Below are 26271 nucleotides of genomic sequence, written 5' to 3'. Positions count from 1 at the left end.
TTAGTGCTGTTCTATTTCTTATTTTTGCATAGAATCACTTGTTAAGTTTGCAAGTTTTGCAACAGTTAAAGACCCCTGAAAGCTCTTGATGTTCTCATGCCCATCAGTGAGGGTATGATTTATACACTTAAAATTACCAGAATTAAGATGAGTTGAGCCATGAAGTTGCCTATTAATAACAGTGATTATGATGCAACTTAAGAAAAGAAAACAAAAAGAAAGACAAGGGCTTCATGTGAGAGAAATCTGGGTCCAGCTGAATAAGTCTCGACCCACCAAGAGCATTAGACTGAGCGTGAGCCTTTGAACACTTTGGGCAGTGTGTTTTCCTGCTGCTAGGTGAGAGCAGTGGAAAAACTGAACTATACTGAGGCAAAGTAGTTTCACAAAAGCTTGGGCTGAAGTTCACAAGGAGAGAAAAAGAAAGGAAGCTGTTCCAATACTGTGTATTTTTATATTTTCAGTACATGTGAGCAGTAGCTGTTCACATAAATCTTGCTTGATCTCCTCTGACACAAATACTATTGCAAGAGCTGCATCTCCACTTAAGATGACAGGTATTAAGTTTGATTGTTTTGAGCAGATGAGGAAATCTGCTTTTGTAAGGAAGGCTTCAGGCCACAGGAGTGGGAAGCAAAGATCATTTTTAGGAAGGTGTGAAGCAAATGATGAATGTGCATACTGGGGGTGGAAAGGGTTCCTGGCACACCCCTGTCCAGAGTGTGTGTCATCTGCTCTGACAAAAAAACAGGGCTCGTTTTTTGTCTGTTGCAGGAACAGATGTATTGAAAACACAGCCTGATGTTCTTCTGCCTGGCCTCAAGCTAAACAGCACAGGTATTGCTAAGCTGGTTTTGGGATTTTTTTGTGGGTTTGTTCTTGTTGTTATTTCCCCACCCTCGCCTCTCAGTGGAGACACTAATTTGGATTTCTCAGCTGTCCCATCCTCCCCTGCACTCCCTGATCTTTCAAGAGCTTCCTAACAGGAGCTGTTAATTGGTTGGAGGCATCAGAATTTCTCTGGGGAAGGAGAGTTACTCTGACACTGTCAGAGGGAGAATGTAGCTTACAGCACAGCTGGAGTGAACAAAGACTGGGAAATGTGAGCAAATGAAATTCCCATTCTGTGTTTCTGTTCAGTTCAGAAAAAGAGAACTTTGCTAACATGCTTTATAAATAAAGTGTGTAGGTTTTTGCCTCCTGCTGTCATCTGTTTTGTTGGGACTTGAAGATTGATGAGCTTTTTAGGTTGCATAGTCAAAGCACTGGAATTGGACTTGAACTTCAGATTCTGTTTCTAGATTTGTTCATAGCTTATCTGTGACTCTCATGATCTTGCTTTATCTCTCTGGCCCTAATCAACCCTGATGTTTACTTTTTGAAAGAGCTTGAAGGTTGACTAATGAAAGTCAAGTTGTAGATGGCAGGTGTGACTGTTTCTGTGCTGTTCTTTCCCTGTATTTTATTTCTACTCCTCTGCTCTGCTCTGCAGCCTTCATTAGAAAAGAGGGTTTTCTGAACTATCTAAACATCTTCCAGCTCTGCCAAGGAGCTCTTGTGACAGTATTTGTCAGATAATAATGAGTGAGGCTTGCATGGAGAGGTGCTGTTCATGTATAATGAAGATATTGGAACTAGGAAAACTGATTTTCCCCAAAACAACTTGCAGAAAGCTTCTCTAAACACCTGCCTCTACCTGCTTGATCTCACAATTACTTTATTTGTATTTTAGTCCTTAATCTGTGCACGTAAGTCTTGCAAGTCGCACACATTGATGGAGTTCATTTAAATTCTATCACTCTGCATTACAATGAACTGTAGCATCCATCACTTTCTCTTCCTGCTAGTAATATATAGTCATCCCAGTCATCTCAAAATAAAACCAGTTGGTATATCTAATCTTATAGAGATTTACCAACTTTTTGACATCACTGGCATGCAGTGAGAATAGAACTAGAAAAAGCATGAGCTCTAGCTATTAGGAATGAAAGTGACTGCTGTAAACATTCCTCTTTTTGTTTTCCCATTGCTTTCATTGTTGTTTGTTCTGTTTGGGCTGTTTGGTTGGACAGTTTTGCCTGTTTTGGTGTTTTAATGCAAGGCTGTTTAGGTGAAAGCAATGCAGACCTTGCACCAGTGCTGTGGTGCTCTATGTCCTGATGCTGTGGGAGCTACCAAGGCCTGGTGTCCTTTCAGTCTCCCTGGTTTGTGAAGTGCTGTGTAATCTTGGCAGTGTTCTGCAGTCAGCTGCAGAAGAGCTGAACAGAGACAAGAATTTCATAAATTAACCATAGCACATACCATTTTCTCACTGAAGTGTCAAAAAGAAGTAATTAATGTTGTACAGACAGTTTTATTTGTGGCATTTCCTAATGTTTGAGTATTTGCAGCCTCAGCATTCTTTTTGACAATTTTCCAGAGCAGTATCTATTAGCCCAGATGCTGCACTTGGAATGTCAGAAGCTGTGGACAGAACAGAAAATTTGAGCTTTGTTCAGATGAATTTGCCAGGGACAGAGGTTTAGAGACAGCGTAGGACCAACCCTTTCTTTCCTGGAGGACACTATGATTATTGCAAATATATTTGATATATATTGCAACTGATTCCTGAGCACTGGAAGAAATTTCTGGAATCCAGCTCAGATTAGTTACTGTGTAAGGAAGGATTTTTTCCTTCAGGGAAGTGTTCTTGCCCTTATTAACAGTGGTTGAGATAGGTGCCTTGAATACTACTGAAGAATTTAGATGAGTTGAATAAAATGTGAAAAGAGCTTTAAAAATATGCCTGATGTCCTTTTTGCCAGCTGGTAAGTGACATCAGTGGCTTATGCAAGGGGCGTTGTGAGGATGAGTTGAGTTTTTTTAGACAGCAAATCTTGAGACAGAATGACAGCCTGCCAGGACATTTCTGCTGTGAGAGGAGCAACAGCCTCAGAGAAAGCACAGGAAAGACAGCAGGTGTGGGGTGGAACCAACAATTAAGGTCAGTAATTGCCTTCTTATATTCTTTCTGCAGGGCTATGTATATTTTTGGGCAAGCAGTCAGCACACATGGAGTTCTTTGTCTTCTGCAGCCTTTTGCAGGTGTTTAGATTCATCCCGTCTGATGGAATGAAAGACACTCCTTTGGGGAGCACTGCTCAGCCCCGTTTCTATAAGGCCTGCTGTTCTTCATAAGGCAGCTTGGTACCAACATCCCAAACAGCCTATTCCACTAGCTATACACCAGAAGTCTTCTAAAAACTGCTCCTGTTTGTAGGGATTATTTTTTTTGTGTTGAGGAGGTCTTTGCATGTACTGCTTCCGGTGCTGTGAATTAAAAAGAAAAATAAAGCAAAGACTTACAGGCTCTGGAATAATTCTGCTGAGCAGGGCTCCTGCTACTGAGATAAGGCAAAAACTAATTAATAAATCCTCTTGGGGGACAAGAATTCAGCCCCAAAATTGAGTTTAATGTGAGATCTGTTACACTTTTTGCCAATAGCACTAGTTATGTTTGATTCTTCACTGTGCTATTGGCAGTTCATCTGTACTGTTTAATGTGAAAACTCAAATTGCAACACTTCATTGTTCTTAGTTCCCAAGTCTGCCTGTCCACCCTCTGTACTACAAGGCTGCTGGCTGCCTCCTTTTACCTCTGCCCCAATAGTTCTACCTGATGAGTGCTCCTGCTCTCATCTGACAGCTGCAGCTTTGTACCGGAGTTCTTGGCATGCATGTATGTAGTCGGTATTTTGAGTGACACATTCTGTCAAACTGATTGCTCAAAGGGATGTTTCTGGCTGAGGTTCCCACCTTCTCTGACCCACCCTCTGCTGGATCTTAAAATAATGGTATCAATTAGCATATTGCAACATAGTGATGTATTAAATAACACTCAAAAATGGAAATAATCCTCATTTTCTTGGATCACGAAGAGTGGTAGGAAAAAAGGGAGGTGAAAATTCAGAGATCTTCAAAGTGACAGGGAAGAGTTAAGAAGAACAATTTCAACAGACAGATTTGTAGCAATTTTATAATACGAGTTTGGAAGTGTGAAATGATGATAAGTGTAATTCTTATATCTCTGGTTTTGTTTCTTCTGAGTGCACAGTTCCTGAATTTGCAATGGAAGAGTCGTGGATTTCCTCCTGGACCAACTCCATTTCCCATCATTGGAAGCATCTGGTGGATAAACTTTAGAGCTGATCATGGGAGCCTGAAAAAGGTATGTATTTGTGAATGTGAACTAAAGAGCTATTGAGGCAAAACCTGTAAAAAATGGTGATGGTTACTGATAGGTTGATGTGATAACAGGGAGAACCCTGAGAGAAGGTGATTTGTAGAAGTGAAGTGTCTAACAAGTTAAGGTGAAAAATCTGCAGACAATCTAATCCATATGAAAGCCTAATAATTTCATTTGAAAGTCTCATTCATATATGTGTGCAACTTAAACAGAACTGAACATATTCAGAAAAACTTATGTTTTTAAGGGAATCTTTGGCCTTGAAAAAAAATAAGTGATTTTCAGATTTCCCATTATAGGCATATATTGAAAATAATTTTAAATTAGGTACCTTGAAATCAGAGGATGTGAAAAGTGCACCAGTATATCTTCTGCTGTCATGGGTTGGAAAAAAGATTGTATCCAAGATTGTATTGGTAGCCAAATCCTTTCATCCATTGTTTCTCTGAAGTGCAGTGTGGGATGTGCTCTTTGCAGATAAACTAAAGATGTAAATGGTGGTGAAAGGAAATAATTGATGGGAAGAATTAGGTCCGTGCTAAGCCTATTAATACAGATTCTTTCAGTTTTCAACATCCTCCACTGAGCCAAAATGTCAGAAGAGAACACAATGTGTTAATATATTTTTCAAATTGCTGCCTCTCCTTATGTGCCAAGTACAACTTGCAGGTCAGAGAGTACATGGCTGCAGCTGAAAGGAGCTTAAAAGACCATGATGCTGAAATTTTCTGATGGGTACATGTTAATCACTGTGAGAGGACAGATCTATACTGGTTCTTGGTCTAGTGTCAGGGACTTTGTCCTTGCAGAATACCCACAGCATTGCCTGAGAGCAGTTCCCATCAGTACCCAGAGATGGGATCTATGCTTAGATGCCTCAGTTGACAGTATTTCAGTATAAGATGGGAAGTTCTTGCTATTGAAACATGAAATCTGCAGTACTTAGAACTCTAGAAGGGGAGTTACACCTGAAATTCATAATTTCAAGAAATTTTGGTTGTTGTTTGAGTCAATGAAATATGGAGTTGAAAAATGTAACCAAGAATGGGCAGGTCAAATTTCACAGGAAACCTTATATAGATCCATAAACACTCAAGGGTATTTACCCTATGGTTGAAAGCACAAAGGTAACCCAGGCCAAGTTCTAGAAAAGGACCATTTATTCTTTCATTGCTCACATTTCTGTGGGTGGTGTGTTCCCCGAGAGAGCCCAGACCCCTCCTGTGGAAAGCACCCCCATCACAAAACACAGCCACTGTCCCTTTTCATCTCCTGAACCCCAGAGAGCAGGGCAGCAGCCCATCATGTGTGCATGTTTGTTGATGTTTCTCCCATGGGGTTTTTCGGGCACTGATCTTACCTGCAGCTGGCAAAAACCTATGGCAACATCTGCACCCTGTGGATGGGTCACAGACCTGTGGTGGTGCTCTATGGGTTCCAAGCCGTGAAGAACGGTCTCACCAACAACTCGGAGGATGTTTCGGGGCGACTGCAGACGGTCATTTTCAAAAAAATGTCAGATGGAAAGGGTAAGATCTTCATGTCTGTGGAAGGACTTCACCCTTGACTTTCTTTGTTTCCTCTCAGGTTTTCCTTACTGAAAAAAACCTTCATTCTCAACTGACTTTTTCTGTCTGCTGAAGGTGAATCATATAATTCTGAAGCATCATCCTAAGTGGCCTCCAAATCCCACTGTCACATATTTCAGAATCATATCAGAGCAGCATGGTCAACATTCTTAGTGCTGTCTGTGTGTCCTGATTTGAAATAATCTTGAGTCTGCAGCCTCCTTTGCAAGCCCAGACAAAAGTAAATCTTTATACACCCAGTTGTTTGTTTACAGCAAAAGCTGCTGTAAGGAAAGCATATACAAAACTTTGATCTAGTCTATTTCCAAAGTACAAAGTCACAGGAAGGAGCTTCAAATTTATTAGCCAGAGTGTTCAAAGCATTGTATTATGTATCACAAACACTGCTGAATCACAGTGGAGGGAGAATAGAGAGTGATGTGTTTAAAACAGAAATAATTGAACTTGTTTCTATCAACCTCTTATCCAGAGAATGTACAGCAGATGCCTTTACCATCAGGCAGGATTTGTTTAATGTGAAATACAGTCAAAAAAGCTTTAATTTGTAATACTAGCTAATGTAAGTAGAGAAAAACCACTTTAAGGTATAGAGATGATCAAGTCTTGGGGCCATTTCAGTCCATTTGGAAAGATCTATATTGCCACTTTTTATAGGGGTGCTGTGGACAAAAGTAGCCGGGTTGTGACAAGTGCCCTAAAACTAGCAATTTATAGCAGGGATGGCTTTAGCTCAGCTGCAAGTTTGTGACTGCAGCACAAATACCACCTGCCTCTCCCTAGTTCCCAGGACAGCAAAATAGGGGAGAATTATCCCAGGCTCTAATGAAGCAGGAGTGAGCTGGCTTTCCCAGGGAGAAGTGCAGGCTAGACTTTTTGGAGGGAATTTCCCTACCAAGCAGATTAAATGGTTCATGCTGGGTGGTCTCTGCTAGAACACAGACCCACAGCAGAGCAGCCTGGGATTCCTTTCTGTCCCATAGGAACTCTTGATCTTAAGAAGCTGATTGCAGATTGGCTAAAGCCTATTTTTCATTCTCATTTTGGCTGGGTGGTTCTTGCCCTGGCTTCATTGTCTTTCCAGAAAGGACCATTCCAGGATGAGAACTCAATATTTAGTGTAAAGATCCTGGTAGAACAGGATCCCTCTATGAGTAGTCTCCCTACCAGAGACTAATGCTTCAGAAAAAATAGGACTACATTTGGAAGGCAGGTGTGTGAGTCCAGAGGTCCAAGTGGGTATTTTGCAGGGATGGTAACACCAAGGTGTTTTCTCTGCCTCTAACAACATTCAATTCAAAGAACACTGCCCTGATGTGTCCCTCCTCTTTGAGTGACAGCATGATGAGAAAGTGACTCTTGCTGTGTTTATCATCTACAATTGTATGAACTTTATTGTGACATAAACTTCATTCTTGATGGCTAAAGGTATCTTGGTCTCAAATGGTCTCATCTGGAAACAACAGAGACATTTTGGAATTGGAACTCTCCGAAAACTGGGAATGGGGAATAAAGGAATGGAGCGTGGGATACAAACGGAGGCCCGTTACCTGGTGGAGTTCTTCAGAGACAAGGAGGGTATGGCATTGATACAGTGCTTGGGGGCAGACACAATACAGACTGCTTGACTCTAAGGGTAAAGACGACTTTTGTTACAGAATAGAAGGGATTTAGAGCTTGCCTTAGATTTGCAGATTTAGGATAAGGTGCTAAAGAACTGCAGACCACTTGTTCTGTGGTGTTTGCTAACAGTCTGGAAAAAGAAACATGAAGGAATACAGCAGGGAAATCCCTGAACCCAAAATAATGAAGTTTCTTAGATTATTTATTTTTTGACAAAATAAATCCCTTAGAACTGTTGAGATTATTGTACAATTGGACCTCAGCAGTTTGTATTTTGGGATCAACACCAAGACTGAGATTAAAAAAAAATAAAAAAGAAAGCAAAAAGGAAAGCAAATTAAAAAAAGAACCAAGGCCAGGAATTAAAGATTTGAGACTTTCCTGTCCTCATTTTTGAGTGAGACATATCTTTTCTTACATTTTTTAATGAAGTTTGGGTGTTTCTAAGTAACAGTATAAATATTATAGAGGACATTTATTACAAAATGTCACTGTAATCTTGTTCTCCCAAACAGCAAAGGAGGAGAAGGCAGTGCTTTGGAGATGAGTGTTTTTTTCTGTCTGCAGGAGAAGCTGTGGACCCTTCCTTCCCCATTGTCCATGCTGTCTCCAATGTGATTTGTGCTGTGGTTTTTGGACATCGTTTCTCCCTAGAGGATAAAACTTTCCGCCAGCTGATTGAAGCCTTCAATCATATAGTGGCTTTTGGGAACAGCTACTTTTATTATGTGAGAATATTACTTATGAGATTATATATTACTGATTAGAATATTACTAATTCACAATTTATTTGATTATTGGGCTCATTATTTATTGCAATATAATTATATCAGTAGGTATATTATTAAAGTACTGCATTATTGGATACTGATAAATAGTCTGACTGTGAATATGAACTGGACCTGCAATGTCCAGTTTGACATGGTTCAATTATGAATATTGTATTAATAATCTTTATTAGAATGTCTTTGCAAAGGTAATATGCTTGGGATAATGACCTTTTCTGTAATGGAAATAGCAGTATTGTTAAGGGGAAAAGATGATACTCTGTGTGAGAATGAAAGAGAAGGCTTTTTTTTTTTTTTTTTTTGGTGCTAAGGTGATAGACATAAATGTTTATTAACATTAGATTTATTAATATTGATACATCTCTCTGCAAAAGTAAATTATTTTATTGGTGAATTAACAGGGCGAATACAAATGGAGTTATGCAGTTAGGATGGGAAAAATCTAGGATGGAAACTGTGCTATCACTAATTTGTGATTTTAATGTGTGTTTATGTACTCAACATGCACTAAACATTTCTTTTATGCCACAGGATTTTTCCCAGAGAAATTAATCCAGCAGTTTAGCACCAAAAATATCCATGCTGTATCTCTATCACAAGACTTCTTTACAGTGTCACTAACTGCCTCTGTGCTGAATTCTTGCTCCCCAGATAAGTGAAGTGTTCCCGTGGTTTGTAGAGCACCTCCCAGGACCTTTACGGACAGCAAAAATTTCCCGGGATTTTGTTCATTCCTTTGTAAGGCAGGAAATCAAAAGCCACAGGGAAAAAGGCAGAACAGATGAACCAGAAGATTTCATTGACTTTTACCTGAAGCAGATAGAGAAAGTGAGTGATTAATGCTGTTGATGACACAGATCCAACCATAACAGGCTCCCTGCCCCTTCCCTGCTGTTGTCTGTCCACAACATTATTGCAGAGCTCTGCAAACATAACTTAAAAACTCTGCTGCCAAACTCAAAACATGAACTTTGAATAGTTAGTTCCATAACTTGTTCTAGAAGTACAAATTGTTTACATTGGTTTGTTATAATATTTTGGAATCCTTAGTGAGGGCTGGGCAGTAGGGAGGACCTTGAAAAGGTGCAGGTATTTAGATGGCTGCTAAATTCTGATTCTTGCCTTGTATTATTTTTGTGCTTAGTAGTGCTGTATGAGTATCATGACAATCTTAAAATGTCAGTCTCTGCTCTGAAAGAAAGCATATATCTTTAAAAGGATAACATATATTAGATTGCTGAAATCAGCAAATGTGCTGAAAGTGGCACAGGTGGGATAAAACTACCTAGAAATGTGTTTTTCTGCAGTGGAAGTTAACAGAATTCATCATGCCACTTTAGAAGGTAGCATAATAGCATTTATACACCTGACACATTCAACAGCACCTGTAATTTAACAGTATCAGTGTACTCATTTGAGTAAAGTCTTTGCCTGTATCTGTGCTCTGCTCAGGTATCTGAGCAGGCATTTCTTTGTTCTTTAGAAATCATGTTCCTTTAGATACAGTGATCACTCTCTGTCTCAGTGCTGTTACACAGCAATACTCCATTTTGCCTTTCTCACTGACACTTGTAGACTAAAAATGTCCCCAATTCTACGTTTGATGAAGACAACATGGTGCAGTCTGTTTTTGACCTTTTCCTGGGTGGCTCAGAGACCACAGCCACCACTCTGCGCTGGGCTCTGCTCTACATGTTGGTTTACCCTGACATCCAAGGTGAGTAGTACACACAAGCATGGATATGATTCAAGTAGAGCCATTTTCTGTTATAGTTTTTTCTTTTTCTTTTTCTTTTTTTTTTTTTTTTTTTTGTTAAGATCAAGCTCATTTTTTTTTAAAGAATTTTTTTGAGATTTGCTTTTAATAAGCGAATGTAGTAAAAGAATTTCAGACAGATTTTAAAATAATTTCAGGGATATTCAGGTTCTGATGCTGTATTGGGTACTGTTGACTTTTGTCAGGCTCCTTCAGCACTGTAAGTATATAATGGGAGATACAGGCTGAAAACACACAAGGTGAAATAAGATTTTGGGTTAGGGAAAAGTGATGCTTTTCTGGTATCCAGAATGCTTAATAAGGTTATATTATTTGAGTTAATTAACTAAGACATCTGTCAAATTTCTGTAAAATAAATATATTTATTTTAATGCATGGGAATGTTAAACAGAGAAGGAAGACAATAATGGGAAGACAAAAAGATGATCCAGAAATTCTGGACAAGAGCATAGTTGCACACTAGTTTCAAAATTTTTGGGTGATTTGGTAGAGGGTTTTCAGAGGTGATGAATTACTAAGCCAAGTACATGTTCTTGAGTCTCAGGCTGAGAGCTAGAAATTCTTGTCATGGTTGTGGTGCTAGGATGGAATGCTTGAAGAACAGAGCCCTGTGCACACACATGCACTTCAAATTCTGATAAATTATAAAGAAAAAAAAATGCCACTTAGCTTACTAGCCTCAGTTTTCAGTATGAAATCTGACACCAAATCATCTGAGGCTGTATAAGGTGTGTAAGTAAAGCTTAGATAGCGGCCCAAAGAGATTAACACTTAATGATGGTTTAGTAATACGATCCTGTTCAGTTCTCAGCATTACACGTGTCAGCTTGATGTGATGGCTTTTTTGCAACACCCTCATTAGTGTGCTGTGAGTCTTTATTTACCTGAAGTAAAATCAACAGCTTAACTGAATTGATGTCTTAGTAAGAAGGTCTTATTATACTTACAGTTTTCTCCTCCTTCTTTAACTATAATGCTCCATAAATCTGTTGGGCTTGTGGAAAGAGGGTCTGAATATAAAACCCATCAACTACGAAACAGAGTGTAGTAAAATCATAACTAGCTGGTTATGATTTATACAAATCACACATTTATACAGATGCATTTGTACATATATACATTTGTACAAATGCATTTATTCTTTAGGATATGGTAAGTATGAATTATTTCTATATTTTAAGTTTTTCTATCATTACTATACTTCAAAAAGGAAATGAAAGTTTGTTTCATCCAAAACAGTGCTCTTCATCTATAATAGAAATTGAATTTTTTTTTTAGACAAAGTCCAGAGAGAACTGGATGCTGTTCTGAGTCCTTCCCATCTCATCTGCTACGAGGATAGGAAGAAGCTGCCCTACACAAATGCTGTGATTCATGAGATTCTCCGCTTCAGCAGCATTGTGTTGATCACACTTCCCAGAGAAGCTGTGAAGGATACCACTCTTTTGGGGTATCATGTTCCAAAGGTACAGATATCCTGTCTATTCCAGCGTGATCTTTGGCCACAAGTAAAGGTTTATCATTAAACCCTTTCCCCTCCAGCTCAGAAGAGGAAGATCATTTCACTAGATTTAGGATATGGTGCTAAAGAACTGCAGACCACACATTCTATGGTATTTGCTAACAGATTGGAAAAAAAGACATGAAGGAATACAACAGAGAAATCCCTGAACCCAAAATACTGAAGTTTCTTGGATTCTTTATTTTTTGACAAAAAATCCTCAGAACCCTTGAGATTATTATTTTCTCCCTAATTATGTAACCTTTCATTTCTGCTGCCTTTCTGTGTGCACAATTATAGCTGGGATCTGTTTGTGTCCTTTTCTTCTGGATGTGTGAGAGACAGAACTGTGCCAACTGCCTCTTCCTTTCAGGGCACTCTAATCATGGCAAATGTAGACTCGGCTCTTTTTGACCCTGCCTATTGGGAGACACCTCACCAGTTCAACCCTGGCCATTTCTTGGACAAGGGTGGAAATTTTGTGACCCGAGAGGCCTTCTTAGCCTTCTCAGCAGGTGAGTGCACTGAGAACTGAACTCAGGTGTATGGCTTAGATGAAGCTGTGTTATTTGCATTGTGGAGAATGCCAAAGGGGAGTGTAAACCCAAACTGCAGGAGCACATGGTTTTCCTAGCCCAGAAAAATGTTTGACTGCAAAAATAAGTTATTTGGCAATTGTATAAACACTTGATCTTAGATTTTTATGGAAATACAGAGAAGATAAAATGAGTAAGGTCACAGAATTCCCAGTCACTTAGGAACTTGAGTCCTTACACTGTTGCCCTTTGTCCTCCTCTCTCTATGCTGGCTTATGCCATTACAGTGGATATTCTGTGGCAGGCTGCTGTGCTGGAGCTGATTTATTTTGTATAAATAATTCAATATTCATCAGTGCATAGAGATGAATAATCCAGAAGCTGAATTGAATACATCCAGAAGTCTATGTCTTTCCTGTGGAGCTTCTGGAATCACTCTTTCATCAGTGTGTGAGTTTATAGAAGCTTAAACAAACAAAAGCTCTTGGAGATCATGCCAGGAGGGAATAGCCTGGTTGTCAGAGCTGTAAGCTAAGCTGTGAAAATTTCAGCCTCAGCTTTCTGGTCTAAATTGGGCAGAAGAGGAATTGGATTCTCACACCCAAATTGAATGACCTGACCACTGCATTTCAGAGTTTGTCACTGTCTGTCTCTGGGAATTATATCCTGGAAAGAGTTAATTGATAAATTGGGAAGAGATTTTCCTTTAGCAAGTTGTTTTCACTGAAACCATTATGTAGGAAAATGTTTCTTTAGGTGTAGAATGTCCTCTGTCTTCTGATTTTTTCGCTGTTATTAGGGAAGATAACTCAGCCTGTACTAAGCAGAAGCTGTGAAGGAACCTAAAGATGCTTTCTTGTTTTTATTTGGAATCAAAATACCGAGATCCCTTTCATAAAACTAGGGAGTCCTATAGAATAGGAAGCAAGAAGGAAACTTCTGAGAAGCATCTCTGGTATCTTTTCTATAATCTGGGCAGAGCCTGCAAACATGAATTGCAGACATGCCAGTTGTACGTCCAGTTCAATCTGAGAGGAAAAGGTCAAATTCAGCAAAGCTCTTTGTTCCTTGATGAGCAATGCTCCTGTGAAAACCTGGGAAACAGCTGCTGGTTACAGACCTTGGTGGGGACTGACTTCTCTTTCTGTTCACCCCTTGCAGGTCACCGTGTTTGTCTGGGAGAGACAATAGCCAAGATGGAGCTTTTCATCATGTTCTGCAGCCTGTTGCAGAAATTCAAGTTCACTGTACCAGAAGGAGTTAAGGAAATCAACACAGACATTATCTTTGGGAGCACCATGAAACCCCATCCATACAAGCTCTGTGCAGTTCTGCGCTAGGTTGCTCAGCATTGGAGATTTAAGAGGCACAGGTTTGGTAGTGTGCTAGGATTTGTGCAGCTTTATGGTTCTCATTTTTAGCTCAAATTCAGTGCAAATCTCTCCTTGTTGTATGTCTTAGAAGCCAGCCCTGAAAAATACTCTGGTTTTCCTGTGTCTGGAAAGCATCTGTATTTCTTTTTTTTTTCTGCTGTGTTACAAATGAAATAAATGTAGACAATTATTGCTCTGTCTAGTCTTACTGGAAACTTGTCAGAATCTTACTGGAGGGAGGAGGAACATGAGAGGAAGATTCCGAGCAGTCTTCCCCTACATTCTCAAATCCAGAATGGTGTGTTGGGAATGCTGTTCCCAGAGGTGGTGGCTCTGGGCATTACCAGAACTCCCAGGCATGGTTGCTTGGGAGCACAAAGCAGTGGAGCACCTCAACTTGCTGGGAGCAGCTTTGTCTATTTAGCCAAGAGCCGTGGGCAGATGAGTGCTTGAGGCTGGAAGTAAAAGAGAGACAACAGGGCAACTCTTCATTTGGCTGTGAGGCTTGTGACTCAGGCCAAGAGCAAAGGCAAACCCCTGCTATTGCCTGCTGGAAATTGCAGAGGAAAGCCCCACTGCTGGTGAAATGCAGTGGGTGGAAACTGATAAGGGCCAGTGGGCTGGCCTGGAAGTTTTTTTTTTTTTACATATACTCTTATGGTGCATTTGAGAAGCATTTCTGTGAAGGTGGGAGTCCTCTCACATGCCAGGGTTCATAATGACAATGATGTATAGCAGATTAGGTTGGCCATGTCACATGCCACACACAGTGGATCCAATTGGTCAGTGAATCCAAGAAACCATCAGCAGAGTCCAATTAACAAATCACCTTGGGTAAACAATCTCCAGAACACATTCCACATGTGCACAACAAGGAGCAGCAGCAAGTGAGATAAGAATTGTTTTGATCATTCTTTTCTCAGCTTCTCTTACAGCTTCTCTCAGGAAAAATCCTGAGAAAGCTAAGTCTCTCTCTGTTCAGAGGACATGTGAATACCACAGATGGCAAGCATCAGTAGCCACTCTCACTGTGAGACTGGCCTTGTTAGCCACCCAACGAGATTTAAAACCCAAGGCCAAAATGAGGGTTACTGTTGTAACCTGTTACCAGCTGTTACTTCTTGAATAAAAGACTTTACAATTGTTATCACAAGCATGCTTCAAGGACTCATTGGCATTTCTCTGTTTATCCATTGTGCCATGGGCTGAAAGGAACTGAGAGAGGAGAATGGGCCAGCAGCTCTCCTGGCAAGAGTGAGATGGGGAGGATTCACTTGTTAGAGGGATACCTTTCTGTCCTTCTGAGCTGTCAGCCAGCTCTAACCCCTGCTTCCCCAGACATTCAATTTTCTTCATGGAAGCTGTGGCAAATAGAGCTTACAAAACCTTATCAGGCTTCTCTCTTCCCAGTCCTCCAGCACCATCTTGTATGAGGAGAAAAGCAGTTTGTATTCCTTTTGACCTATCTCCCAAAGACTTGGCAAAGCTGTTTGGCAGCTGCTTTCCTACGTGCAGGCAGTTCATGTCTAGGCTGAGAGGTGCCATCACCAGAATGTGGCTAATCTGTGTGGAAAAGTCAGAGTGAGCCTGGAGAGCCAGGAGAGACGCAGAGCAGCCATCCAGGACTGCGCAGGGGCTAGATGGGACAGCCAGTGGGCAGGGCAGGCAAGCCTTGGGGCTGTGAGTCTCCTCCCAGGAACACTTTGGAAAACACTAAACCCAGAGTTGGGAGTAGTTTGAGATACAGAAAATGTAAAACTAGTGAAGGAGCTAAAAGTCCCAAAAGTGGTCTCAAAATGGGTAATTCAGTTTTTCAGGTTGATCCTAGCTCTCGGTTCAATCAGTGGCCAGCAAGATGGGTAAATGTTATTTACTCTGTTATTTTATGTTCTGCCCTGTTTCTGGAGCAAACCAATGTCCTTCACACCTCACAACTTTTATTTCTAGCTGTGCCAGTTCTGTAAGTTTGGTACACGAGCAGCAAGGCCATCTAGGTGACTTCCCAGAGTGCCATATGCTGCTGGCTAAGTCAGATGAGCCGAGTCTAAGCGAATTCTGTTCCTGTGCAAGTGCCAAATCTGTATTGATCATGTTCAAATGCCACCCTTTGCAGAGCTGGAGTTGTTCAGTTGCATGAGAACACTTGTGAAAGAAGTCCTCAGAGGCAGCAGTATGTCATTGTTGCTCCTGCTGCAGGCAATCCAGGGGGATTAGCCACAGGCAGGTGGAGGGGTGAAGAAATTTTGTTTTCTGCTTGGTCAAGGAGACTGCAGCCCCACTTCCCCGTGCAGCTGAGCAGGGAGTGTGAGGACACTTGGGTGTCCAACAAACTCCTGTTACCCAACGATCAGTTGGAGTCTTTTATGGTCTGTGTGTGCCCCAGGCACAAAATTAAAAGGTAGAGCCATCCCCCAAACACCTTCATTATAAACTGTGAGGAAAAATATTAAAGGAATAGCAGAGTACATCAGCATCAACAGTATGGGACAAGTTAAGTAGGAAAGCACAGGGTTGGTGCGTATGATAGCTACTGATGAGCCTGAATTTTCAGTAACCCCACTGCCCTTGGGCGTGCAGTCAACCCTCAGGAATTTTTTTTTATTTCTCTTTCTTGCAAGAGGTTTTTATGAAACCAGGGCTGTGGGCAGAGATTTTTGCCACAGCAGGAGTCATGGCACAAGGAGGTGTATAATTAACCTACATTTTGTGTCCCTTGAAGAGGCAATGATTGACGGATGTGTAGCTGCAATATAATGATGTTATATATGCTTAAAAATAAGAACACTTAATTCTCTGGGATGGGGAAGTAAAAGTGATAAAGAGGGAAAGACAGCGAGTCACAGGAGCATCAAGTGTTTTTTCTCTTTTCAGGGAGGTGCCTCAAAAGCAAGATAAACTGATCTCTCCTCTGTCTACACAGCAGTTGTAGAGAGACAACGAGCTGTGTAAATCAGAAGTAAAATGTTAACAGTGAGTGAGGTACTGGTATTTTTTGTGGTGTCTCTGCTGTTGATACAGTTTCTAAAATTGCAATGGATGAGAAGAAAATTTCCTCCTGGACCAACTCCATATCCCTTCTTTGGAAATCTGCTGCAGATGAACTTCAAAATTCATCATGAGCATCTTAAAAAAGTATGTATTTTCTGGCAATATATTAATGGACTAATAAGCTGATTGAAAAGTAAATGTACTTATCATAGTCCTCTTTTGAATGCTACGGAGGTATTTGTTCTAAATTGCATAAATGTGGAAATAGGTGGAGATAATTAAAATATCTGTTTCTTTGTGTGAAAATTTGTACTTACTATTAAATATATATTTAGTACCTTATGTGCATATGAACAAAACCATAATGATGATAATAGTCCTGCCTTACACACAGGAAGAAGCTGTATTTTAAAGTAGACTCACTAATTCTATGAAGTCTTTTGCATGTCTGTGTTTTGACTATTTTTTCACTGGTATTTTCTAAGTATCCCAGGAAATAGCTACTGAGGACATGTGTATTTCCAGTGTAGAAAGGCAGATTTTTTAATATATTTATTCAATTCGTTTTTTAAAAAATCTTAGAATAAATTGTTTTCTGATATACCATTTGGTCACATTTTCACAAGAGATTTCAGTCTGATAGCAAGACTGAGCTTTTAAATGGCTAAAATAATTAATAGTATTCTCAGACCTTTTTCTATGTCCGGTTGTAACGTGCACCACTTCTAAAGTTTGTGGCTGTTGTTTTATAGTTCTGATACATCTATATTAAATATTTAATGTTTAAATATGTAAGTAATAGCACCTCACTCTCCCTCTTTGTTTTTAACCTTCCCTTTCCCTGGCTTTTTCATGTCCTATCAGTTCTGTCCTCTTGAGCTGCGTATTTCAAGGCAAAGTGTTATTATTCCATAACAGAAATAGCAGCCAGTGTCTGTCTGCTGTGTTTTCTTCTATTTCTGACATCCCAGACATGAAGAGTAGTACTGGTCATCCCAAGGTTTCAAAACCCTTACAAAAATGAAATTAAACACAAATATGCAAGTACAAGCACATACATTTTTGCTCACTGTGCGTAAGTATTCCCTCTTGTTTGCTCCCAGGCAGCAAAATTTTGTTATCCTCTGGTCCCGTATTTCTTGGGATGTCTTGGCAACACACCACTCTTTCCAGCCTATTTTGCTACTTTTCTTGTTCCTGATTCAGCAGCCAGGGGAAAGACTGTCCTGCCCACTGACAGGGATGCCTGTGTGCAAGGCAGCTGAAGACAAGGCTGTCACAGCTGAGCTGGAAAGGCAAGGATGATTCCTGCATTACTCAGCTCCTCCACTGCTTTTGCTACACTTGACACACAAAGGGGAATCTGTAGATGGTTCACATCAAATTCGTGTGCTGCTGCTGTCTTGTAGCAAGTGGTGAGGATGGACGAGTTCATCTAAAATGGGTTTGAATTGTAAGACATAAAAAGTGACATCACAGACTTTGGTAATATTGGCTGACATTTTAGAAACATCATGATCATTAATAAATGAGACTTTAGATGGAAACCTGACTGCAAACTATACTGCATGTAAGAAAATACCTGATGCTCTGTTCTCAAAGCCAGCCATCCTTAAGGCATCTGCCCAGGAAGATCTGGTTCACCTTGTTTGATTTAAAAGTACCAGTTCTCATCCTGTTACTCTGATTCTGCCTTGTCCTACAGATGGCCAAAATTCATGGCAATATCTTCACCTTATGGTTTTCAAACACTCCTGCAGTTGTCCTGCAAGGGTTTCAGGCAGTGAAGGAAGGTCTGACTGCCCATGCTGAAGATGTTGCTGGAAGGCCCGAAAACAGAATCTTTCACATTATTACACATGGAAATGGTAATTTTTATTCTCAGAAATTCTTTTAATGTGTTCTATCCCTAGTTTTGAATACTGATTTAGAGCCTCAAAGTCCTTAATTTACATCAGGAAAAAAGTTTTTATTTTCATATATTTTTTAAACTGGTTCTATATTCTGTCAGAACAATAATGAGAGCATAGAGTTAATATAAGAGCTTCTATATGGAAGATAAGTGGCTAAAATACAAAAAGAAAGAAAAGAGGAATGTTGCCAGACTGCTGTAAAAAAATTGAAAAATTTAGAAGAGAAGCTTCTTAAATGTATCAACCTTACCAATCCATTAATTTAGGTATTGACAGTATTAGTTCATTATGATCCTAGGTGTTATGTTCTCTAATGGTCATCTCTGGAAGCAGCAGAGGCGTTTTGGAATGGCAACAATGAGGAAAATGGGAGTAGGGAAAAAAGACCAGGATTATCTACTGCAAGAGGAGGCTGCTCACTTGGTGGAATACTTACAGAAAACAAACGGTACGTGAGGGTGAGCAGGGCAGTCTGTGCAGTGGGAGAATGGGGCACTGGTACCTTTGGAAACTATTTGATTACAAAAATGGATTCAAAGGGTATGTGCAGAACTGACTCTCAAAAGTCTGTATATGCCACCTGCATGAAATACTTGTGGAAGTGTGAAACCCCACAGCAAGATCACAGAATTAGAGATTCCTGTCTTGTTATATACATGTCTAGTTATATATTTAAAATATACAAGAGTATATATACACACACACACACACACAGACACACACACACAGGTCCCTATCAGTGTTATTACTTCAGAGTCAATTCTATGTTACTTATGGTAACAGGATCAGGATAACAGTAAACAGTAAAAACATCCGTGTCACAGAGCCTCCTATTCCTGTGTAGAAAAGAAAAAGCATAAAATATGCAAAGCTTTGGCCAAGGATGCACAGGTTGGTTGAAATATTCTAATATAAAGTGATATGAGCAAAGAATATAAGGTGGTTCTCTTCTCAACTCATCTCTGTATTTAATGTCTCCGCTGGTTTTGTACCTTGGTTATTGCCAAACGTGAGATCTGCTTATGCCAAAGATTGATGAAATCTGGGTATTTTTATAATTAATATAACTAATTCCAATCCAGCTTTTCCTTTTTTTAACCAACAGTGGTTTTTAGATGTCTGAAGTTACTTTTTTACACAGGCCTTTTACCTGTGTAAAAATTACAATTTGCCATCCAGTGATCTAATTAATGTCAGAAATATTTATGAAATTTTATCAGCTCCCCTCTCAGTGGGAAAAGCAGGAACAGTAAGTATTACTGGTGAATGCACTCCCTTGTTTTTACAGGAAAACCTCTGGACCCCACTATGCCTGTTGTTCATATGGTCTCAAATGTAATTTGTTCTATCATTTTTGGACATCGTTTCTCCAGAGATGACGAGAATTTTCATCGCCTGATTGAGTCATTTGACACCCTGGCAGCATTTTTGAACAGCATCTCCTTTTTTGTGAGGAAAATAAATTTTGTTTATTTGCTTGGTCTCTATAGATAGACAGTGAAAAAAGGCAACTTGCTTGTAACAACAACAACAACAACAACAACAACAACCAAAAAAACCACCAAAAACAAACAAAAAACCCCCAAAAACAAACAAACAAACAAACAAACAAAACCCCAAAAAACCCAAAAACTAGAGTACCTGGAGTTTCTGGAGAGCACATCAGAACAGTGCTTCAAGATGCCTAGTTCAAAACTTGTTTCAATTGTTTATGCTTCATCATAGCACAGAAATTTCCTGTGTATGGGGAGCAGGGATGAAAATGCAAAGATTTGTTACATGGCTGAGAGATGTACAAAGGACTTTCTTTTTAGAAGTGTTACCTGTACAATTCCAGTGTTTGAAACTATGTCTGAAATCAGTAGTAAAATATGGGTTAAATTATCTAAAAAGCTCTGAAATAGGCTTATCTTAATTTCTGTCTGGCAAACTGGCTTTCTTCACTCTATTACATGACACAGCTGTCAAAAAATGTCAAGAGTAAATTGATTTTGACTGTTCCCTTCTCTACTGCCAGTCAACCTCATAGAAACTGGAGTAGAGCAACTGTTTTATGCAAAGGTAACATGGCATGAAATTGCTTAATGGCAGCTTTTCCCTACAGTTTTTTGCAGCAGCAACTGTGCCTGCACATCCTTACAAGAGTACAGTCAAGACACTGCAAGTCATGTTCCTTTAGCTGCTGGATGATATCTGTCTCCATTCAAGGCACAAACTCCTAACTTCACATCTGGTCCACTGGAGAGAAAAATTCTCTCTTGCTTCTGTATCTGTGCATCTGTGACTGCAGCTGCCAAAGCAGCATAACAGATGGCCTCAGATGGGGGCAGTTTTGTTATGAATCGTTTAAGAAGGGGAGCCACAGTACTGGGTATAGTCAAAAAGTGAATTTACCCATGCATGAGGCAGCTGCTTCTGCACAACTTGTTGGAACTCATCCAGTTCTGTGTCTTGTATGATTTCCACCATCTCTAGCTAACTGGAAACTGCTGTAAGCAAGGTCCTAGAGGATTTAAGGACTATTTTGATACTTTGGCTAGATAAGCTAAAATAAAATTACTTATAAGCAACTATCCCAGAAGATGTCAGTAAAGGATTCCTAAGCTACCCTTCTAATCAGGGTAGACACAGGTTCAGCTATTTCCAAACTGCTCTCAGTAGGTATTTGTATAAGTTGTTTTCAAAACACCTTAATAGTGTGTCCAGAGCCAATGAAAACATTCTAGCCCAACATTTCATTGTGTCCTGCTCTCCACAGTGTTTTCAAAGGAATGTACAATCCCTTAATGACTGGCTGTACTTACCTGTTTTCCTAGTAAGTGCACAGGAAGTGCTAAGGAAAATTATGCAGTAGGGCAAAGAAGAAATAGAGCTGGGAATCTGAATAGGCTTGTGGGGAGAGAAATCTTTGTAATGCTGCTGCCACTTAAATAGGTGAGCCCAGAAGTTATGGCCTAATGGAGAATTTAAACTGCAGTAGTTCTGTAAATGGAAGGACATGATGCAGCCTGTAAAAGGGGGAAAAAGAAAGTGAAATGAAGTAGAACAGAATGGATGTAAGAGCTGGTTTACATTTTTTCTGCTGATATGTGGCTTTATAAAAGTATAAGGACAAGAAGGTGAGCGTGTTTAGAAGACAAGAAGGTAAATATGTTTAGAACAATGAATAAAGAGGACAGAATCCACACAGCTCAGTATTTCTGGGTCATTGAGTTGCTTTGCCCATGACACAGATGTGATCTACTTGCTTCTTATCTGTGAGAACATGAATGTGAGTAAAATCCTCATCCATTCACTATCCTACCATAAGAAAATAAACCTGGGTTTGGATAATTCCATTTTCAGTTGTGTCAAGGAAGTCAGCCTGAATCTGGTTTTGTCAGTGATGAAACAGAAATTGTATGTGTGTTGGATAAAGTGAGACTAGGGACAGGTTTAATGGGAGATCCTTGGTTCAGCTGACACAAGTTCAGCCTAGAAAAGAATTGGGGTAGAGAGGAATTTAATTTATTCTTTCTACATTCTATTTCTATTTCTATTTATTATATCTCTCTCTCTCCCTCTCGCTCTCTCTCTCTACATATATATACACACACATATATATAACTTTATAGTAGAAAACTGAGAGAAATTTTGATTTTGCTCCAGGGAAAAACAGAATTAAGAAAGTCTTTAATCTTTAATGAATCATGGGATAGGCACTATCCCTTCAATCTAATGCTGATTCAATCATCAGTCTTTTACTTTTTCCACTACCCAGAAGCCTGTATTAGGATTCAAATTTAGTTTGCTAAATGCCACATATTTATATGTAGTATCACATATCTAAAATATCTCTTTTACAGATATATGAGTTGTCTCCCTGGCTTGCTGGTCATTTTCTGCCATCAGTTAAAAAGATGAAGTCCTGTGTAGATTTTATGAATGGTCTGTTAGCAAAGGAACTTGAAAGTCACAAAGTAAAAAGAAAACATGATGAAAATCGACATTATATTGATTACTATTTGGATGAGATAGAAAAAGTGAGTACTTCTGAACTTCTCTCACACTTCTCTAACAACAAGGGATTTTAAGTGTTTCTTTGATTATAATGATGTCTAATATAGATTTAGAAGTGTATGATTTCTCCAGGTGTTTTACTTCTTCTTTTGTGTGTCATAACTTTCTTTTCAATTCATATCTGCAGACTAAAGGAGATGCTGATGCTACTTATGATGAAAGAAACTTGCTCCAGACTGTTGCTGACCTCTTTATTGCAGGAACAGAAACTACAGCCACCACTTTACTGTGGGCACTGCTCTATATGGTGATTTATCCTGATGTTCAAGGTGAGCACATCCAAAGAGGTCTGCAACTCTAGCAATGATGCAAGTTCAAATACTGGTTGTGCCTGTTCAAAGAAAAGCAGAGGAACTAATTAATGAAGTATGAATCAGGTGAACTGCATTAATTGGTTTCTTGCTGTATCCTTTCTCACATACAGGCAAATCATTCCAGCTTTTTTTTCTTTTTTTAATACAGATCTAAACAGAATGCAGGGTGTGATTAATTTAATCAGCTGCAGGAATTTAGTCTCAGATGAGATAAACTGCACCATTACCCTTCCACAGACAGTAATGCTGTGGAAGATTTCCACTAAGGAGTCTTTGGTTCAAACTTTTAAATCCCTGACTCCTACTCTTTGATTTGCTCTTGGCCTCTTGCAGCAGAAATAACTTAAATACAGTGTGGGGTTGCTAATATTGGGGTGAGTATCTTGAAAATGTGTGCTTTTAATAATGATATTCACAGAAGAAAGTTACAGGTTGATGGAGTAAAATGACTGAAAAAAAAAAAAAAAAAGCCAGAGTGTATGGCATAGAAAGGATTAAAAGGCACAAAACTCACTTTAAAAGCCTCATATCTGAGAGTTTAAGCTGAGTACCAGGCACAGCAGGAGCCTGGCAAGTAGAAAACGTGAAATTGTTAAGGAGAAAGGATCTCCCATTTTTGTTTCCTTCAAAAGACTTAAAACTTGAGACTGGGTTGCACATACTGAATTTTCACATGATTTTTCATTTTTTCAGGATATATTAACATATTCTTAAGTTTTGTGGGAGTAATTCGAATTCCAATGATAGAGTCTCTGGTATTAATAAAAAAAATAATCAGAAATTACCATTTCAGCTCAGATTGTAAGTAAAAAAAAAAAAAAAAAAGTCCCTGTGAAAAATTAATTTGTGTAAGTGCTTCCCAAGGCAAGTAATTGCAGAACAGCAGTTGGGAATCTGTAGATGACAAGCAAAATCTATGTGTTTCTTAATGAAGAACAATCCTTGATCAATTACTAAACTGTCCCCCTAGCACACGATTAATATTTTTTTCCAGTTGACTCCCTGCCTGTAGAAATAAATATTAATAAAAGTCTTTTTATAAATTACCTTAGAGCAGTAAATGTAACAGGAACCCACATATTATTATAGAATGACCTCATCTGCTATCTTATTTTAAAAGTATATATGCAACCTATAAACAACCTCAACGTCAAAATTTTTCAGGTCATCTGTATGGAAACTTGAAGGCATTATTTTTTATAAAGTAGCTTTTTCATCTGGTTGGATGCCATTCTGACTGCAGAAGGCAACAGGAAAAAATATGACTATCGAGTTTATAGATTGCTTGCTGTATATTTAAAGCTGAATATTCTTCCTTAGAGAAAGTCCAGAAGGAATTGGATGCTGTTGTGGGTTGTTCCCATGCATTTTGCTATGAGGACAGGAAAAAGTTGCCCTACACAAATGCTGTAATTCACGAGATCCAGCGATACAGTAACATACTCCTAATTGCACTGCCCAGGCTGAGTGTGAAGGACACGGAGCTGCTGGGATATCATATTCCAAAGGTACAAATGTGCTGCATATTTGAATGAATTTGATCTTTGGTCCATTAGCTGCTTTTAGAAAGGTTTTGGAGGTTCTTCCTGACTGGAGACATGACCTCTCTAAGCTTTGACTGTCTCTGCGAATGGCTTTCCACAAGGCTTTGTCCTAGATACAGTCATAGTTTTTGTTGAAGCCACTGCTCCTTTTTTCCAGAACACAGTTGTTTTAGCAAATATTGACTCTGTTCTGGCTGATCCTGGAAAATGGGAGACACCTGATCAATTCAACCCAGGCCACTTTCTGGATAAAGATGGAAACTTTGTAAACAGAGAAGCATTCTTGCCATTTGCTATAGGTAAGTGCACTGAACAGGGATTTATTTACTCCTTGTGGTGACAACTTCAGATCCATTCAATTCCCAAAATAACTGGGAAGGCACGTACAAATGGGCATATACAAACTGTTTTAAAGATCTCCAAGAAGAGAGAAGTCCAGTTGTATGTGGAAAAGATTGGAAGAGAGGGAGTGACACATAGAAAAGTCTTCTTGAAAGACAGACCCAGTTTCTCTCTGAGAAGAGATCCAGCTATTGAAGCAGTAGCAGAAAAATGCACGGTGCTGGGAAGACTGTAAAAGTGAACTATGCCAGCCTGGTGACAACTTCTGTAATGTCTTATAAATATAAATGTAGATTGAAACTTTTTGCAGAAATACAAGCAACCTTTCAGTTATGAATTGCTAAATGACAAACTTAAGACAAAAGGCTAAAATCTGCAGAAAACAAGCAAAATAAATCCCAGGCAGTTTAGAAAGGGAGGTGTGATAGAAATCCTTTGGCTGAAGTGCCTTTTCTGTTTCTTCACAGGGCACCGTGTGTGCATGGGGGAGTTGTTGGCAAGGATGGAGCTCTTTATTGTCTTTTGCACCTTGCTACAAGCATTCACATTCACCCTGCCAGAAGGAGTGAAGGAAGTCAACACCAAGTTTGTTTTTGGGAGCACAATGAAGCCACCTCCTTACCAGCTCTGTGCCATTCCTCGATAGGAAACGGCAGATTCAGGGAAGAGTCACTCTGTAAACTGCTTCTGTATGTGAATTCCTTTTTGCATGTCCTAAGGTTTTTGCTTTCCTCTTCCTTTGGTTAATCACTACCCTGAAAGATTCTTGACAGAGAGTTACGTCCTGAGCATTATAATTATAAAGGGTTCATACTTTGTTCTTTTTTTTTTTTTCTGTTTGGAAAATATTGGTAAACTTCTCCTGATGTGTAACAAATAAAGACATTAAAAGAAGAATTAGAATTGGGATTTATATTACCAACTGGAAAGAGGTTTTACAGAGAACAATACTGAAGTGTAGTCTATGAATTGGAAGCCTCATGAATAAAGATTCTTTCTCATAAGCCACAGTTGCCTTTGTGGAGATAGGCTTAGAGGTCTTCCAGTCTGTCTCGGGACATTAGTGGGTGCAGGAGGTAAAAGAAGCTCTTGGAGGAGGTTTCTAGAGGCAGACAGTATGATCTGTGATAACATATTCCCTTAGGCTGATATGGTTTGCTGTTAAGCAAGCCTGTTGTATACAACTGTATCATTGTCACTTGGGAAGACAGTTCAGGGCTTCACCCACTAAACCAGGTAGCATTTCAACCCTTCTGGTGAAAATAGAAGAGTGGCTTCATCAGGCAGTTGTGGAGAGTTTTTGTAACACAAGCAAAGAGCAAGGACTGGAAGACAAATGAAAACAGTGAGCTGTCACAGAGTGTTGATAATTTATCCTTTTTATCCACTGGTTGCCAGCGACATGGGAACCTCATGCCAGGTAGTCTACTTCTGATGATTGCCCCAGATCATCCAAAAATTTATTCAGCTTAATTTATTCTTTAATTTTTTAAAATGGATTCTTTATCACAGTTAGATGACTTCACTTAGCACACCATGACCAAGAGCAGATTTGGCACTACTGAAGAATTCTGGAAGCCTTCATGAGCCAGGTGCCTAAGGACTTGGCAGAAGTGGAGGTTTTTTGCTGGTTTGCTTGCTGGCAGTTAACAAGGGATTTTCTTTTCTGGCATTGGGATACATTCTTCTTGTATGAGGTACA

The 26271-nt window shown here is 39.5% G+C and overlaps 2 protein-coding genes across 5 annotated transcripts; both read left to right on the top strand.

Annotated features, from left to right (window-relative positions):
- The first annotated feature begins 771 nt into the window (after positions 1-771).
- Positions 772-13601, top strand: LOC100218227 (cytochrome P450 2J4). 4 transcript variants are annotated; one of them, XM_072933273.1, is made up of 11 exons: positions 772-2983; positions 3578-3718; positions 4094-4207; positions 5592-5754; positions 7240-7389; positions 8002-8162; positions 8874-9050; positions 9798-9939; positions 11278-11465; positions 11874-12015; positions 13198-13601. In XM_072933273.1, the coding sequence occupies exons 2-11, from the start codon at positions 3713-3715 to the stop codon at positions 13374-13376; spliced, it is 1422 nt and encodes a 473-aa protein (XP_072789374.1). In that variant the 5' UTR covers positions 772-2983; positions 3578-3712; the 3' UTR covers positions 13377-13601. The 4 variants fall into 4 exon arrangements, with proteins under 4 accessions (XP_072789374.1, XP_072789376.1, XP_072789375.1 ...); XM_072933275.1 differs by having other exon boundaries at positions 784-2983; positions 4087-4207; XM_072933274.1 differs by lacking the exon at positions 3578-3718 and having other exon boundaries at positions 784-2983.
- A 104-nt stretch (positions 13602-13705) lies between these two features.
- On the top strand, positions 13706-26090 carry LOC100221075 (cytochrome P450 2J6). Its single transcript, XM_030280820.4, has 9 exons — positions 13706-16541; positions 18103-18265; positions 18609-18758; positions 19599-19759; positions 22156-22332; positions 22497-22638; positions 24004-24191; positions 24385-24526; positions 25037-26090. The coding sequence occupies exons 1-9, from the start codon at positions 16371-16373 to the stop codon at positions 25213-25215; spliced, it is 1473 nt and encodes a 490-aa protein (XP_030136680.4). The 5' UTR covers positions 13706-16370; the 3' UTR covers positions 25216-26090.
- The last annotated feature ends 181 nt before the right edge of the window (positions 26091-26271 follow it).

The sequence above is a fragment of the Taeniopygia guttata genome, chromosome 9, assembly GCF_048771995.1.
Source record: "Taeniopygia guttata chromosome 9, bTaeGut7.mat, whole genome shotgun sequence".
NCBI lineage: Eukaryota > Metazoa > Chordata > Aves > Passeriformes > Estrildidae > Taeniopygia > Taeniopygia guttata.
This window is presented reverse-complemented; position numbering and strand designations above follow the sequence as displayed.